The sequence below is a fragment of the Rhodamnia argentea genome, chromosome 2, assembly GCF_020921035.1.
Source record: "Rhodamnia argentea isolate NSW1041297 chromosome 2, ASM2092103v1, whole genome shotgun sequence".
In the NCBI taxonomy this organism is placed as follows: Eukaryota; Viridiplantae; Streptophyta; class Magnoliopsida; order Myrtales; family Myrtaceae; genus Rhodamnia; species Rhodamnia argentea.
In genome coordinates, this window is record NC_063151.1 from 19,916,187 (window position 1) to 19,933,553 (window position 17,367).

Genomic DNA, 17,367 nt, shown 5'->3' on the forward strand with positions numbered 1-17,367 from the left:
TAAATCAGAACAATTACACAGATAATAGAAAAATAGATAAAACACAGTTTACTCGGGTTCACCTCGGAATAAGGTTACGTCCTGCAAAGAGGTTTCATTATAATTTAGATTTACAACCACACAATTCATTACAATGATCTCTCGTACGAGCACAATATATATAACCTAAAAATAGGTCCAAAACCTAAGCCTATCCAAACCCCTTTGATCGCATAACAAACGGGGCAATTTAAACACAAACTCAAACCTGTTGTTGTTTCGAGGGCATTGCCCCCGAATCCCCACTCTCTTAATGGCGAGCGGGGTAGCCATCCGCTCACCAGGGAGTAAAACCCCCGCCCGATCAGCGGGACGCCCGAACCCCCGCATTCCATGCGCATGGGTCATATGTTGTCGGTTCATATTTCAATTTTCTTAAGCTCACGTGGGCGTGCCCAATATGAGAAATAAAGGTCCCCGAAGTATTCGCCAACTCCAACAGGTATGTCACTATCAATATATTTTTCTAACGAAAAAATCTACAAAATATAAAATGAACAACTATATATTTATGAGGGCCTACACGTTCCAATCATGGAAACAAAAGACAAATAATTGTTCGCACGATATGGAATGGATATGTCATTATCAATAGATTCAAATGGTTAGTTGAAGGAGTAGTCTTCATTTGCCCTCAAGAGATAGCGACAGTCCACCCATAGAAAAGAGAATCTATGGCAATTAAGAACGGACATTGCCGAGCATAAGAGTAATGTATTTCTCAATGACCAACTACTATGGTTACTTTTGAACGTACCAGATGAGACTTTGCCGCATACTTAATGATGGTCATCACTATGAATAATTCTTGGTGATGTAAGACGAATTTGGAACCATCGACATGTAGTTTCGAAGATTCGTAATCGCAGATTTTGAACGCACCAGACACAACAGATGGAGCATTATAGCATATAGTTTCGAAAGATTCATAATCGCGCATTTTGAACGCACCAGATGCCACAAACGAAGCATTACAGCAATGAGCGGCCACCGTCACGAGTGGACCTCCAGTTACGCGTGATTTGCTTCCTTGCTCCAGGCAAAACCTAGTTTTAGGCGATCCTCAGAGGGGAATTTGCCACACAGTATTCATTCCATTTGCAGTTGATTTCAAAGATCAAGATATCTCGACCACGCGCGTAACAACTAACGTATTCTAGGTGTAGCATACCAGATACATACATCAGATACGACTACGTGGGGCGACACCACGTAGAAGAGATCAAACTGAACAGGGACGGATTTAGGTAGGGTTAGGACCAAACCAAGAGAAGATGCATCTGTAGAAAAAAGTCAAGAGACAAATTCTACGTTTACTTGTCAACTTCCAATCCTTTTTCCGGTTCAAGTGACTTTTCATCTTAAGCCAACTTCCACCCCCACGGACTGCCGGATATCTTTGATCGTGAGCGATGTTAGCTCGTTCTTGTTCTTGGACTTCTCGAGTACCCTGCGTGCTGCAGAGAGAGAGAGAGAGATTCTTAGTGAGAGAAATATTTATTTCCTCCGTATAATCTACGGACAAAAGCAAAACACAGACGTGGATGGTGGGTCATCACCAAATTCTGCCAATCCGATCTCAAATCTGGAAGTGCAAAATCTAAGACGCTTCTGTGCCGTGCAGGGAATTTGACGGACGCCGACTTGCCCCTGAACTCCGAGTGCGTGTTTCGATGTGTAACATGCGGTGATTGGCAACCCTAATGTCGAGGTCTCCGTGGCGGCGACACGGGTGTTAGGGCTTTGTGTTTGAGGTACACGTCAAGAGTCGATACATTCCGGTTTCAACGATCGCGACTGCTTTTTGCTTAAACTTTTGTATGAAGACGAGTATTGCTGTATGTTGTGATGGGATCAAACTTGAGCGCACGCTCTCCGTGATTTCTCTCTGAGTTTAGGTTTACGTACTTTGATCCCAACATCTGTGGGTGTTTGGGAACGCCTTGGATCGAGGACACGAATGTCGGAGGAAAAATGGACAGATAATGCGTTGATTCTAGTAATAAAAGAAGGATGTGTATTTCAAAGTACCAAGTAATTCCGAGACACTGATTCTTTCTTCGTTTCACGGTCAAGAAGCGGGCGTCCCAACACAGCGCCGTTCATCCATCTAATCTCTCTCGCTCTACCTCACCTACTTAAGCTCATAAAAAACATCAAATTGAAAAAATTACCAAAAAAGTCCTAAATCTATTATAATTGCGCCGATCAGTCCTAAACTTTTTTTTTTTTCGATTTAGTCCTAAACTTTTTGCAATTGTGTTAATTCAATCCATCTGCCGAATTTTGATAGATCAGCGCCGACTTGGACACCGGCCGGCCGGCAACCTAATATTTTAATAATTTTTTGGAATTTTTTATTTTCTTTTGTTTCCCTTTCACCTTTCCCTTCCCTATTTTATCTCCAGCTAGCCGCTGGACCTCGGCGATCGACAAGGCTCTTGCCGGCCACGCTGTGGTCGGGCGAGGCTCGACTCGCCGGATGTAGGCTGTTGAGGCTCGGCCTCACCTCGCCTCTCTCGGCCACGGCGAAGTCGGGCCTTGCTCGGCTATGGTGAGGTCGGTGAGAACCTCGCCGATTATTGGAGCGAATCATCCTCCGGCCAATTGTCGAGGTCTAGTGACCGGCAAGGCTCTTATCGGCCTCGCCGTGGTCGAGCGAGGGCCAATCACGCTAGCCTAGATCCGGCGAGGACGGTTGAGCCTCGCCTAGATATAGCAAGGTCGAGTCTCGCCATAGCCGGGTGAGACTTGACTTGCCAAATCGGGGCCGCCGAGGCCGAGCCTCGCCTCGCCTCTCACGGCCTCAACGAGGTCAAGCCTCGCTTGGCTATGACGAGGCCGACGAGAGCCTCACCGGTCTTCCTCTGGCCGGTTGCCGAGGTCTAGCAATCGGTTGGTGGTAGAATAGGGAAGGAGAAGGAAAAAAAAAAGATAAAGAAAATCAAAAAATTATTAAAATATTAGGTTGCTGGCCAACATTCACGTTATTGCTAACCGGACAAAATTCGCCAAATGGACTATATCGATACAATTGCAAAAGGTTTAGAACTTAATCGATAAAAAAAATAGATTGAATTGGACAACAAGTTTAGGATTTTTTAGGTAATTTTTCCAGTCAAATTCGCTGAACTGGGGTAGTCTCAAATGGTCAACTCACAAATCAGAAGAGCATCATGATCTTATCTTAACCTAATCATTTCTTTAATCACTAACTTTCCCATCGTTTCTGCCATTAAGTTAGGCGAAAGTTTGTTAAAAAAAAGCTGCTTTTATCTTCCACCAGAAAGCTTCCATATGGAAAGTAGAACAGCTTTGAGTGATTTTGCTTCTTCGTCTGCCTCTTATTTTAGTTCCTTTTTCGAGTGTTTTCTTCACGAGGGAGCAACTTTTCTAGTCTTGCACGATTTTGGGGTCGGCAAACTCTGACCAGTTTTGCGGCTTAATTAGGTTGAAGGGCATTATTAACTGGCTAGAATGGTAGGTGTGGATGAGGAGACTTAGGGTTTCAAGAATTTGATGACCGATAATGGTCTTGTTTAGTTTGAACATGTTAGCATGCTTAGGTTGAGTTAACACCATAAGGAATGAGATTTGAGGTTTGTTTATAGCCCGAACCAGGTTTCTTTCAGGGCGATTTACAAAAAAAATTGCTCATTGAAATTTTCGCCAAGTTATTCGTGGACGGGTCTTCTTTAATGAAATCCCAAGACTGATCGACTCGATTGGGTAGAAGATTATTTATATACTAAAACAGAGAAAAGAAAAAGGAAATAATGTCTAGTCGCCCTTTTTTTTTTTTCGGTATGTACTAGGTTTAATTGAGAAGATAGTTTACAAAATTGATTTAGAAACTGCAATGATAGTTTCTTGTCGGGTGTTAAATATGTCCCAATCATGTTCAACCGCCCGTTTCATAGTACTGGTCTTGTAATTAACTTGAAACCCTAAACGATTTTTTTAATTAAAAGAAAATCTCTATTTAGCGTTGAAGCATTGTCAATGCTCTCTCCACATGTAAATTCTGTAAGTTCTCCACTCGTACATTGTAAGGTTCTTTGTGCGAGAACGTTTAGAAACTTCAAAGAAGTTGACCATTTTGACTAGTCTTCGTTAATTAAAAAAAAATGCCTATAAATATAAACATCTATTGTTAGAAGATTTTAATAGGAAAAAACAAAAGGAAGTATCGGATAAGCGAAAAGAATTCGAATACCTGCCCCATCCAAAATCAAACGAAATAAAAGTAAGCTATTAATTCCTTAGCGACGGTCCAAATTGACCACAATTGCGTCCAATCATTGTCTCAATTCTCAACCTCTTATGGCGGAATTCTTATCCTATATGAAAATTATATCTTAGTGCTTGATAATTAACGAATTTCTCTCTCACATTCTTTTAGAATATGAATCCATAGGAAGAAGATAATAATAATAATAATAATAATAATAATAATAATAATAATAATAATAATAATAAAACAGTTGCATATGCCCTGTGGAACCTCCATGTCATCATCTTATAGTTCAAAGGGGGATGTTCCTAGTTATTCTTCAAAGCAAAACTTGATTTTTTTTTTTTTTTGGTGTAGGAATTTTGCTTTTCAAACACAACAAATGAGTAGCATCAACTGAAATCATATGATTGGTTCCCAACTGCCCTTTGACCAGCAAAATTGAATAAGTGGCACTAATTGGATCATATATAAATAGTGTACCACCTATATTATGCAATGTGTCGTGTTGTAAAACGAATATATTATCTCATTTTTTTTTTGGTGATGTACAATTAACTGTCATATAACACGCGACAAACAACGCACCGAATGAGTTGGCGATACTTAGAATGGCATATCGCACGATACAAAAATTAGATGATGCATTTTGGCGTCGACTAAGCTTTTCTATGGTAGACTCAGATTGATGAAATCCTTAGAATTTTTATGGTCCTCAAAGTAAGGAACATGGACAAAGGTCAAACATACCAAAGAATATTGTTTATTGGTGGCCATAAGAGATACTAGAATATGAACAAGGTCGAGTTTGATAGCACATGTATTGTGGGAATTGCCGGTCTACACTAAAGTCTGATGACCCTTTTATTGATTCATTTTCCCTTAATTAATGCAGGGCGCTTCAAAATTGGAAAGACCGTCCTACATTGCACCATGACGTTTATGGTGCAACAACCCCAAATGGTTTGACGTGCCATGTTCCCATGGCTCCTGATTAATAAAGTGATTGATTTATACATGACTTCGATGCAGTCGATATCGCAAATCAAATATCAATTAGTGACTAAGACCGGTTCCTTCACGCGTACGCTCAAGTAGTTGACTTTTGCATCGCTGCGGGGGCCTTTTGAGGGCGCGCATGGCAACACTTCTGCTCTAGAAATCAATTTCTGATCAGAAGTTGATTTTTCTATTTCTATAGGGAAGCAATTTTTTTTTTATTACTTTTTCAAGCTACTCCAAAACTACTTCTGGAGCAACAAAAAAAAAAAAACTTTAGAAGTAGAAAAATGAAATTGCATAACAAAACGGATTTCTGCTCCAAAAGTGTTGTCATGCGCGCCCTTAAGTATGCAGTTGACCAAGGCTTCTTCCAAACCAATCGGTTGCAACTCTAATCTATTATTCAAGTTCAGGATCATTTCTTTTGCATCCCGTAGACTACTTGAACCTAGGATTTGGGAAGATCCTGGGAACTTAAGCGCTATCGGCGAGCAACCCCTAATAATTCGAGGTGGTTGCGGATGTATTACGGAAGCATGTCTCTTTGTATAGGTAGCTAGAGCAAGCTCTCCACCACGCATCCACTCCTAGCCACCACCAGGCCATCCGGTCGCCACCTCTTGCGAGGCACCGTCGCTATTGTCGCCCCACCACATAAATTGAGGCTAGAGAGAGAGAGAGGGGTGGCATTTTCGGCGGTGACGGACCTAGAAAGGGGTCGGCGGTGGCCCTCGCCCCTGAGTAATAATATTCTTAATATTATCAAAAAAAAAATTCTCTTAAAGGCTGTATAGATGCATCATCAAATTGTTGGTCCGCCGTCGATCGGCGGCGGGGGCTAATTGACCAGATTAGGCGAGGCGGTGGGATGGGACTTCCATTAGAGAGTCTGCTTTTCTTTTTGCCTAAACGAATCGGGAGAAAACCAGCTTCAGAGCAAAAGCCTTTGGACAAGTTGGGAGATCACTCATCAATTGAATGAGACCGCTGCAAGAATCGAAGCCACATGCAAATGGCCCGTCCCCAGCATCGAGAAATCACGACCCGTCACCAGAATGTTCATCGAACTGACAAGAATTAGTTGAAACTCGAACAATTGATGGGGGATTGACTCGTGGGCTCAGACATATTCAAACTCTAATTCATGGGGGTCGGTTGGTGGATTGATCGTTGGCACATGCATCGGGCTCATGTGGCTACCGGAAACTGCGACCCCCATGAATCACTCGAGGAGCGAATTGATCTCGTATATAATATATTCAGGTGCGATCGGCGTGATCGTATGATGAGATCGATCAAATTGATCCGTTCCTTTGAATTTTCCGAAAAGTTCGTGATGCGTTATTTGTATTGAGAAATACAAGAGCGTTTTGGCGCCTGCGTTCTTCTTGTTCCACGGTAACTTCATCTTCGTCCTCGAGAATTCACCGCTAAGGCAAAGCCCAGTGAATCGGAGCTGAGTGGCTCGACTTCAATAGAGCGAAGCTGCCAAGGTCGGTCGGTGTTCATACGGGCACTTTTTGCTGGAACGAGATACTGCCGTACGCCACATACAATGACTTACCCAAAAATGAATCTACATGTATTTATTTTCTTAGGAATCCAAATCTGCCGAACCACTCACGTCATAATCTTCTACGTTCCAGGTCTTCCCGTTGGCCTTTTCGAACTCTGTTTGTAACTCACCATAGGCTCGGAAAATAAAGAGAAGATGGGGGTACGAATGATATATGTAGCAACAAGGAGAAAGAAAAAGGATTGAATCACTTTAAAGAGCTAATAAATTGAAACCTTATTATTGCATAAATATCTCTAATACATCATATCGGTCTTAACCAATAAATTCTATATATAAGAATTTATGGCATCTCCTAAGTCACTTCCATTTTTCGATTCCTACACCTTTATCATCGGCCTGTGCTCCTGTTGGCACAGGTCATATCTTCTTCCTTATTCGAATAAGAGAAGCACTACATTTTTATTTTTATTTATTCCGCTTCAGCGGACACATGTCAATCATTAATTAGACGCGAGTAAAAGATATGCGCCACATTGACGTGGCACTCTGTAACCACTAAATATTTTCTCATTGTCTCATGAACCATCGAACTTGTTTGGAGTTGACGTAGCACAGTACTTGTTAACCGGGGATACATTGTTAGCGAGCACTGTGCGAAGCATGGGCCAACAACGCAGGAGTCGAAACTCTGATGACTCGTCCCAAGCGCGGGTCTCTACTATACAAGCCTACTCGGCGATAGTTATCCTACTATGGCGTGAAGTCTACCTTTCCCACCGTCATCCCCCAAATTAAGAAAAAATATTTTTCTTCCTTTCATCTCAGTAAATAACTACGAATTTTACGTCCTAAAGTTTAGACGAAGTAGTTTTAGTACTTGCTTAGTCCCTAAATCAGATGTTGACGGGCGTCTATTGCTGACCAAAAGCAAGACCTTATCTAAGCGCCTCCTAATCATGACCGCTTTCTTGAATTCCAAATTGCCCCAAGACGATGAGGAGAGCATTGTTGCATGCCACCATGCTTCCTTGAAGCCTCTTCCAATACATCACGACTGCGTATTTGAAAAATGAACAGCTAAAGAGAAACTCTTCTGGTGCTATAAATTAAGCTTGTGGGTCTCTTTCAGTTCCATCAAGTCCGTCCTGAATTCACGCCACGTCGAAGAAATTCGGACAATTAATTGGGCAGATTCTTATACCCACATCAAGAAATGTCTCGTGTTGCAGGCACTGGTATGGCTGTCGAGACAAAGCCGAGCAAGGATGCCACGGGCACTAGTGTAGCTGTCGAGACGAAGCCGAGCATGGATGCCACGAAAATGAACCCCTCCAGGATGTCTCTCGAACTGGAAATATTGAAAGGAGCGAGCTTCAGGATCAAGGAGTGGAGTGTGATTCCGCGAAAGAGAATGGTCGTTGAGTACTTGGAAAATCGTGTTGCTTCTTCTTGGCTACGGCTCACAAAGCGCAACAATAGGCGTTCCTCTTCGTCGACTCCAAGTTTGAAGAAGAAGATGATGGAATCAAAGGGGGAGGAGAAGCAAAATGGAAGCTGCCCCACATCCAATGTCTATGAGAAGCAAAATGGAAGCTGCCCCACATCCAATGTCTAACTGATCAAATAAAAATATATATACGTGAGCATGCATCATATTCATTACTCCATCCCGAGACATCCTGACACCCATGGCATAACAATGAACGATAGACGTTATGAGTAAACCTCCAGTTCTGCAACCTAGTTTTAGGCAATCATCAGAGGAGACTGCCACCCTCATTCCATTGCAGTTGATTTCAAAGAACAAGATATCTCGACCACGAGCGTAACAACTGATGGATTCGATGTGCAGCATAGCATACCGGATACATTCATCTGCTGCAACCACGTGGGACGACACCACGTAGAAGAGATCGAGCTGAACAGGGCCGGATTTAGGTAGGGTTAGGACCAAACCAAGACAAGATGAATCTGTAGTGAAAAATCAAGAGACAAATTCTATATTTTTGACCTGGTCCGATGGACTAAATGAAGCAATCTGAGAGGGGGCAAGCCAACGCATTTTCTTTCAAGAAGATAAGTCCCTTTCTGGTCCATGAATGCAACAGTAAAATAATACTAACAACAACAATAACAACAAAATCCATTAAGGAACGTCGTTCGGGCGAAGTACTCCTCGTGCCGCTTACTTATCTTGAAAAAATAAGGCGAAAGTGTCGTCCAGGACTAGGTTATCAAGAATACAAAGCATGATAATTATTTGTTACCACGCGAGCACAGAGTATGACACAATTTTAGACATTAAGGACGGACGAGTTTACAAGATTTTCGAAATTCAGGAGCAGGACATACTGCATAAAGTCTTAAAACACAAGTCTTGACTGGTTTTTTTATCTTTTTTTGCATAACCTATAGTAGAAACGTAGTTCTAGGGACATTTGAGTCCCTCACAAGTGAAAAGGAATTACACAGCAACAGAGTAGAGCAGCCATACATGGTCCTTAGCTGATCTTGATGTCCTACTTGTCAACTTCCAATATTCTTCCGGTTCAAGTGACCTTTCATCTTGAGCCAAGTTCCACCCTGCAGACTACCGGATATCTAGCAATGTTAGCTAGTTCTTGCTCTTGGACTTCTCCACTGCCCTGGGTGCTGGAGAGAGAGAGAGAGATTTTCTCAGTGAGAAATTTTTATTTCTTTTCCTATAATCTAGGGACGAAAAAAAAAAACACAGACGTGGATGATGGGTCATCACCAAATTCTGCCAAACTTATCTTAAATCTGGAAGTGCAAAATCTAAAATGGTTTTGTGCCATGCAGTGAATTTGTCGGATGCTGATTTTCCCCTTATTCTGAGTGCGTGTTTCAATGTACAACATGAGAGAGATCAGACTTACATAAGATATCCTAGAGTTATTTAGAGTTCATTCAACATATTTCGGAGACGAAGAGATGGAAAATAACAAATTTATCTCACTTCAGTAAAAAAACTCGTGGAGGATACCCGCCACGTGCAAGCATAATGATGTTAGGCTGGTGAGAAGAAAGCATCATCATTCACAAGCACCAGGTATTATATTTAAGCATACCCAGATGTCGGCAGCTTCAATGTGGCAAGAAAAGCCAAAGCTTCACATAACCAGGCATCACAAATAAGTGAGAACTCGGATGACTTCAAAGATTTATCAAGATATAACGCCATAGAAAAATCTATGAGGGCAACCCCAATCAAGGTAAGCTTTCTCGTTACTGACAATTAAATAATAGTTTGTAAACTATCGGGTTAACACCACGAAAAAAATCAAACTGGTACATTTGTGACAAATTTATCTCGAATTAATTTTGGATCACTAAAAATTCCAAACTGAAATACCTGTAACAAATTTATGTCTACCTAATTTTTAGGTAACCAAAAATCCCAAACTTGTATAGGTGTAACACACTTACCCTCCATTAACTTCCGTCAAATTTCACCGTGAAATTACTGAGCTAGATGGCAAGTGACAATAGCTCAATTGACGTGACAAATCCACGTGAAAATCCATGACTCTATCTCTCCTTGTTTCTTGAATTAGCCATAATTTGAAAACAAATATGGCTCATTCTCTCTCCCTCATAGCACGAAAAACCCTAGATTGTCTTCTTCTTCATTGCCGTCCGTCTTTGTGATTAGGCATCGAAACTCGTTTGAGCACACTTTTATCTCTAGTAATCTTCCCGCCTTCAATTTTTCTTTGCTGGAATTGTTTGGCTAACTCATCCAAATCACTAAATTAGAATGTTCAATGGTTGTGGAAGTGGTTCAAAGAGAAGTGCGACTAGAAAAAGAGAGAGAGAGAGAGAGATAATAGAAGGTGAAAAGATTACCAAAGATCAAAGTGTGCTTGAATGACTGCCTATGCCTAATCACGAAGATGAAGGCCACGATGAAGGAGTATGCTCGATAAAGAGGAAGACCTAAGGTTTTCATGCTCGAGAATGAGCCATATTTTCACGGTAAAATTCGACGGAAGTTGATGGAGGGTAAATGTGTTGTGCATGTACCTATTTGCATTTTTAGTGAAACAAAAATTAGTTTGGTTAAATTTTTCACATATGTATCAGTTTGGGATTTTTCGTAGTATTAACCCTAAACCATATTGGTCTTCCACTTGCATTCACAGCCATGATAATTCTTCTAGACCTCCAACAGCCCACCGGTATACTACAAATAAATAAATAATCGTTTTGCTAGCACCATTTACAATGTGAAGTTGGAGAATAATAAAATCAAGAAACCTGTGTCATTGTTTTCAAGAGGAACCACATGCCCTCACCATGACTTGTGGAACCCCACTCTAAGTGTTTTTCGAAAAAAGAAAAGAAAGAATACCCCGACATCTTCTTCTACTTCTTATGAAAAACTTGTACAACATATCCATCCTTAATCAACTATAAAATAAATTATCAGAACGAACATATCACTGAGAACAAATTTAATGTTGGAACCAAGTACCTGCATGAACCTGATATGATTTTCAACAACAGAAGATTAAACACGTGAAATATTGCTCTCTCTATTGTTTTGTTGCAATAAGATGGTTTCCAATTTCATAAGTTGGACATTTTAAACTCAGCCTAATGTTATGAGAATATCTGCAGCATACATGGACGAAATATGTGTATTTTTTCTTAACATAGTATGGAAAGCTTCATGGAAGCTTAAAAAAGTCTCAAAAGAAGCTTCACCTTTCGATCAAAGCTTAAGTATGAAACCTCAAAAGCTTCAAAAATTGAAGTTTCATAGATGACAACATCAACAAGCCCAGAGTAGAAGTGTAAAAATGAAAAGCCTTCATACAAGAAAATGAAATCACATATTCATCGACTGAAGTGGAGCTGGACTCGTTTCAATGGAAACTTCTCTGAGAAATGTGTTGCTTCTATTTGTGTGAAAGCCAGTTAAATAAGAGCTTTGTGAAGTTGGGAGTTGCTCCTTGATTGTCTAAGAAGCATGCGTTGAAAATGAGAAACTGTTCTTCATTTCAGATTGGAACTAGTACATTCGTTTTCCAAGAATCTTGCGTATCATCATCATTCAGTAGTGGACTAGCCCTAGTGTCATCAAACACATTTTTCCTTCCACGGTTTTCATTCTCGAATAGGAAAGAGATTGAAATCTTGAGAACGTATCATTAACCAATAACATACTTAAGTATTCATTTTCAATAAAAAAACATATATTAGGAAAAAAATGTGACAACCTCCAATTTTTTTAAATTCTCAAAAAGCAGAAAATGGTTATTTAGAAAACCATGTTCAAAACTGTTTTGAAAGTTAAAATAAAAAGACAACTATTTTGAGGAAAGATCTCACGTCTCCCACCATTTCACACCATAAGTAGAAGAAAGTATGAAAAACAAGTCATCCCGAAAATTGGTCATTAGGCACCAAAGACTTTTCCAGAAAACCAATATATATGTATATGTTTCTTGAAACCAGATACATGTTTGGCTTTCTTTCTCTATTTTCCTGCGAATATTTGATATGTTTCCACTTTCTATAGCTTCATACATTTATTTATCATGTTTTATTGTATTTGACTATAATGGCTTCTTTCTTATTTTCTTCTTTTGATACCTTCCACTATTATTCCATAATAAAGCAAGGAAGAATATAAAGGGAAGAAGAACATAACTGATTGATGGAGTTCCGCTAAGAAACAGTCAGTCATCTGCCCATAGCATGATCAGTTATCCAAGGAAACAAGAGAGTTGGAGTCCTTGGATTGGACGAAACCAGGCTTTAGATGCTTCCGAGGTCAAACTAATGAGGACCCACACGGTATTCTTCTATTTTAGTCCGAACAGAAAGTAAGAGAAAGAGGGTTGCCCAGTATAGTGCTCCCAGCAAGTGAAATCATAAAGGAGAGATGGCACTTGACATTGTAGACAGTAAGCAGCAAACTAAGAGAAGAAAAAGGGGGATGGGCACTGATACATCCTTAAACTGTAAGACCCTGGCTGAATTGCATAGTTTTCATGATACCATTTTGGAGGTAAATCTTTCAAAATTATCGAAACCTTCTTCATGGAATTTCAGTCTAAAAAGGTCCAGGTATCGGTGTACGGCTAGCCTTGGTGTAGCAGTAAAAGGTTACTCCATTGTGGCTTGAATTCGTGGGGTCAAATCACAAAAACAGCCTCTCTGAAAACCCGGGTAAGGCTGTGTACATCAACCCCTCCCCAAAAAGCTCAAGTGCAGAAAGCCTTGTGCAGTGGAGCGCCCTTTTTCAATTGGTATATGGTTCTTCTGTCATCTACCTATAGGCAGAAGAAAAGGAGGGGATGTGGTTCTATTCAGCCCTTCCATATGACATATATAGTACTTGCTCTTCATCTTCAAGAATGTCAACATGATCAGATCTGTATAATGCTAAAACTCATGCACTACATTGTCTCAAGATGGCTTAAAACAAATAAGGCCTACCTAGTCCAATGGCATCACAACTCTTCATGATTCGAAGTCTCTTGCATGTGTCCAAAAACATCCTGCCACAAACCTCAAGGGTGAGCCAGATAGGAGAAGCTGACTGTACAACCATGGCAAAGATTTAGGATATCCAATTATAACCAAAAGAAAAAACATGAGGCTAAATGGAACTTAGTGACAAATACCGAGAAACTATAGTTAAGCACTTTTTACCAGCCAGGCAATTGAAAAAAAAAAAAAGGCCCAAATGAAGGAAATAAATGCTTTGCAAAAGTTCCCAACCAAATAACAAAAATGCTTTGAGTGATTTGAATTGCATAGACATCGGACAAACTCCTACAGGCTAATAGCAAAGCACCTTGACAGGGTAGATTCTTTGAAGCATCAAAGTAGCAATAACCATTATAACTGATCTATTGTATCCATGCTTTGGACTTAGGAGTGAGGCAGTCTTCATTACTCATTTCTGATTTTTTTTTTTTTTTAAAAAGCCTGTAATTCAAGTTGGGCCATGTCACTTATGCAGTTGTAAACGAGCCACGTCACTTCATGTCGAAACAAATTGAGGATTTTTTTATTGCAATACAAAAGCAAACTTATACAAGCAAAACAGACCTCGAAATAATGTACTTGGTATAATGTAAATCATGCAGCTATTGTAGTGGCAGTCCCTTGGTAGAATTGTTTTGTGTACTCGATCTTATATTTAACTTTGCATTGCTTGTGATGTGCCCAGGATAAAGTACAAGTATACAACGCCTTTGGGCATACAAAGACCAATGTATACAAATCAAGATTTGGTAGCAGAGAAGCAAAGAGTAGGAGGATGGAACTTACTCCCAAGGAACATCACCGACAAGCATCCAGTCAGCATCTTTATCCTCATAAGTCAGAACATGCTCTGCTCCACCTAAAAGATCTTTCAGGTTACTCTCACTTAGCATCTCCCGGCCCAGGGCACCTGACATGGAAAAAGATAGCAGTAACTGGAAAAACTATTAGCTTATGTGGCAAGACACATGAATAATTCACTCTCTTCAACTTCATTCTTTGCCATCAGATCAATACATGGACATATCTCACCTATAGTGAAACAACTGAACATCTTTTCAAGGGCAGAAGACAGCTCCTGGTATGCACTGTAATGTTTCAAGTCAACTTTCCTCAGATATGGAGCGCCGTCCATGCTGACTTTGACGAACAAGGCACCAGATCCTGGTTTTCCATCGACTTCTTCAGCATTCTTCGAAGTGGTAGCTAGGGAATTCTTCCTGAACGATCTTATAGGCGGCCAACCTACAACTTGTTGCCTGCCATGAAAAGGCAATTAGAGACCATAAATAAGTCAATCACAACCATAAATCTGATAGCTTTATGCTTACTTAGGAGCAGGTGCACTGGCGATATTTCTTCCGGAACCATCATTAGGTTGGGTTTCTGGTGCAATCTGTGTGGTTGTTATCTCTTTGACTTTGGCTGGTCTATGTCCGAAGCTTTCAGGGCCAGAACAATTTTTCAGTCCTAAATTTGGAGATGGCCGGGGCGACAGCACGACATTTGCCTCTGGATTTGCCATGAACTCTCCCTGCATAAACAGCTTCTCATCATTATCAGCCCACCAGTAGAGGAACAGGAGAAAAAGAATCAAGGTGCATTCATTCACCAAGATCTTTTTCCAGCTTTGGTTTTGATTTTCCAGTAAACCAAACCAAACCAGCAACAAGTTTGGCAGCCCACCTTTTAATCAAATTCTTGAAAACTAAAAACAAATTTTAGAAGGTTGCAGAACTACCATAGGTGTTTCTCATTTTTCCAAATTGAAATGAGAAGGAATGTGAATTTCATGGAGAAGCTATTATGATCACTTGATTTTCAATCACCACAACATTTGGAAGCAAAGATAAGTCAAAAACAATTTGACAAAGTACAATGCCGCTAAAGTGCAAAAGGTTTGTGGAAAATTTCAAAAAGAAATAGAGAAATAAGAGGTTCTTACAAACTGACCGCAACCCTAAACTTTCAGATTCATTAAAGCAGTTACTTCACCTCTGAAGCATAACACATAGCATCAGCAAAGCCTCTTTTATTGCCTGAGACAACAATTTTCTGCGAAGAGTAGTGACCATCATTTGAAGGGTGCAAAGGAAATAAGGGCTTTTCATCAAGCTTTGCCGAGCTTATGGCGCAAAAGTCTGCATCTCTTTCTGGAGACTGGGATCCAGGTAGTCCGAGCCTCAATTCAGTAGCCTTCAGGGTAAGGGTGATCTTGCAACACTCGAAGACAGTGGGAACAACGGAACGGTTCTCTGAAGGACGATCAGCCAAGCCCATGTAGTTATGCTCTTTCAACTCAGCATTCTCGCATACACTTTCCAAGGAGGATGAAGAAGCCAGCAAAGTACCATTGCTCTGACACTCCTCCTCCCCAACACCAAGAAGTGGTGGGGACATTAAAGTTTTCGATTTCTATTTATGTAACTTGCTGGAACGCCCACAAAAACCTTGGAAACCGGAAACTTCGTTATGTCAGCTCATCGGAAAAATCTGAACTAGTATATAATACCCACAAAATTAAATGCATCGAATCAGAAATGAAACATTCGGAAATAGCTGGCAATGCTTGTCTTGCAAACTAAAAAGCAAAGTCAAGACAATAAGTCCTTGAATTAATTGATACATCACGAGCATAGCAAACTGCTCCACCATTCATGCCGTTGACTAAACCTTGTCTGAAAGAAATTACAGTCAACAGTAGACCAAAATTAAGTGCATCACTCATGCTTGCTGACATATTAAGCGATAACATAGTTTATCTTCAACGGGATCAGAATCAACAACCCTTGCACGGGAAACACTTCCAGGATATGCGAAGAACAGAGAGAGTGGATGCCACAACACACAGGCATAAAAGTCATAACCCAGGAAAGACATCAACTTAATAAAACCTTTCGGCAGTCAAACCAAAATTCAAGAGAAGGGACAGATAGAAGCTGATTCTGGGGTAATCAGCAACTCAACCACTGCAGATTATCAATTAAATTTGTAAGTGAAAAGAAATTGAAGAAAAGAAAAAGACAACCATGTTTCGTTAAGACAGTTCAAGAGAGAATCTCCACACAGAGAGAAAATCCCTCAAGGCTAAATCTATTAATCTTGGGTGTCCTAAAGTATTAGACATTAGATAAACAAACACAAGCACGTAACCTTTACACAGAGACTCACTGCCACTGTTTACCATGTTGTTTGAACTGTGTTCCAGAAACAGCATCAAGCGCAGAGTTTAAAATTCCACTTAAATCACATCAGGCACGATTAAAAAAAACAAAAAACCAAAGACTTCAATTTTTTCCCATTCCCCACTATTTACCCGCCAATCAAGAGCGAAGTGAGCTCAAAACAGCTCGAAAAAGGAAGAGCGACATGCTGGGGGCAGAGCTAAGAAACACCCACATAAACAGAAACAGGAAAGAAAGAACCTGAAGTGGGAAAAGGAGCTCCTGCTCAAGAAAGCTAGAGACTTTGCAAGCGAATATCTTTTTAAGAATTAGAGACATTACCTGGCGAGATTTGGGTAAGAATCTTGTGAAAGGGGACGGGCTGAACGAGGGGTTGGGTAGTGCCGAGGAGGGTGTTCCGAGCTAGAGAGAGAGAGAGAGAGAGAGCTAAGGACCCTCCATTAGTCCATTGGCATTTGGCACAAAGTAACAGAAGCTTATTTTGATGACCGATGTGAACTTCTCCGAGCATTAAAAAAACATGCACGCGCTTTGAGGAAAATGTGCCCCAAAGAACACACCCTCCCTTATCTACCTTCTCTTTCCCATCAAATGACCAAAATGCCCTTTGCATATTGTTGTTTTTTTTTTTCCTTTCAAAAACCATTGTTTAGGGAAATTTTCAAATAATGGTATGAACTGTCTTTTTTGTTTCGGAGAAAGTCTCGACGGTCGCGAAGGACGCCTTGTTGGCCACAAGCGAGGCCGGCCCTCACTATATCCGGGAGAGGATCACCTTGCCGCAATCGACGAGGGCCCGAGCAAGGGTTGCCAGCAGGAGGCTAGGATGGCAACCCTCGCTAGCCAAAACAAAGGAAAAACAAAAG

The 17,367-nt window shown here is 40.7% G+C and overlaps 1 protein-coding gene and 1 long non-coding RNA gene across 8 annotated transcripts; both read right to left on the minus strand.

Annotated features, from left to right (window-relative positions):
* Positions 1-1,352: 1,352 nt before the first annotated feature.
* On the minus strand, positions 1,353-17,011 carry LOC115739462 (auxin-responsive protein IAA9-like). Of its 7 annotated transcripts, none has more exons than XM_030672567.2 (8): positions 16,823-17,011; positions 15,312-15,766; positions 14,648-14,850; positions 14,349-14,575; positions 14,103-14,226; positions 13,263-13,324; positions 9,428-9,446; positions 1,353-1,477 (listed from the first exon to the last, which is right to left on the minus strand). In XM_030672567.2, the coding sequence occupies exons 2-8, from the start codon at positions 15,714-15,716 to the stop codon at positions 1,396-1,398; spliced, it is 1,122 nt and encodes a 373-aa protein (XP_030528427.1). In that variant the 5' UTR covers positions 15,717-15,766; positions 16,823-17,011; the 3' UTR covers positions 1,353-1,395. The 7 variants fall into 7 exon arrangements, with proteins under 7 accessions (XP_030528427.1, XP_030528429.1, XP_048131232.1 ...); XM_030672571.2 differs by having other exon boundaries at positions 1,382-1,458; positions 9,413-9,446; positions 16,823-17,010; XM_048275276.1 differs by having other exon boundaries at positions 1,385-1,453; positions 9,404-9,446; positions 16,823-17,010.
* LOC125313938 lies at positions 10,451-11,160 on the minus strand. Its single transcript, XR_007197653.1, has 2 exons — positions 10,992-11,160; positions 10,451-10,490 (listed from the first exon to the last, which is right to left on the minus strand). It is a non-coding gene; the product is annotated as an uncharacterized LOC125313938 (long non-coding RNA).
* Positions 17,012-17,367: the final 356 nt, after the last annotated feature.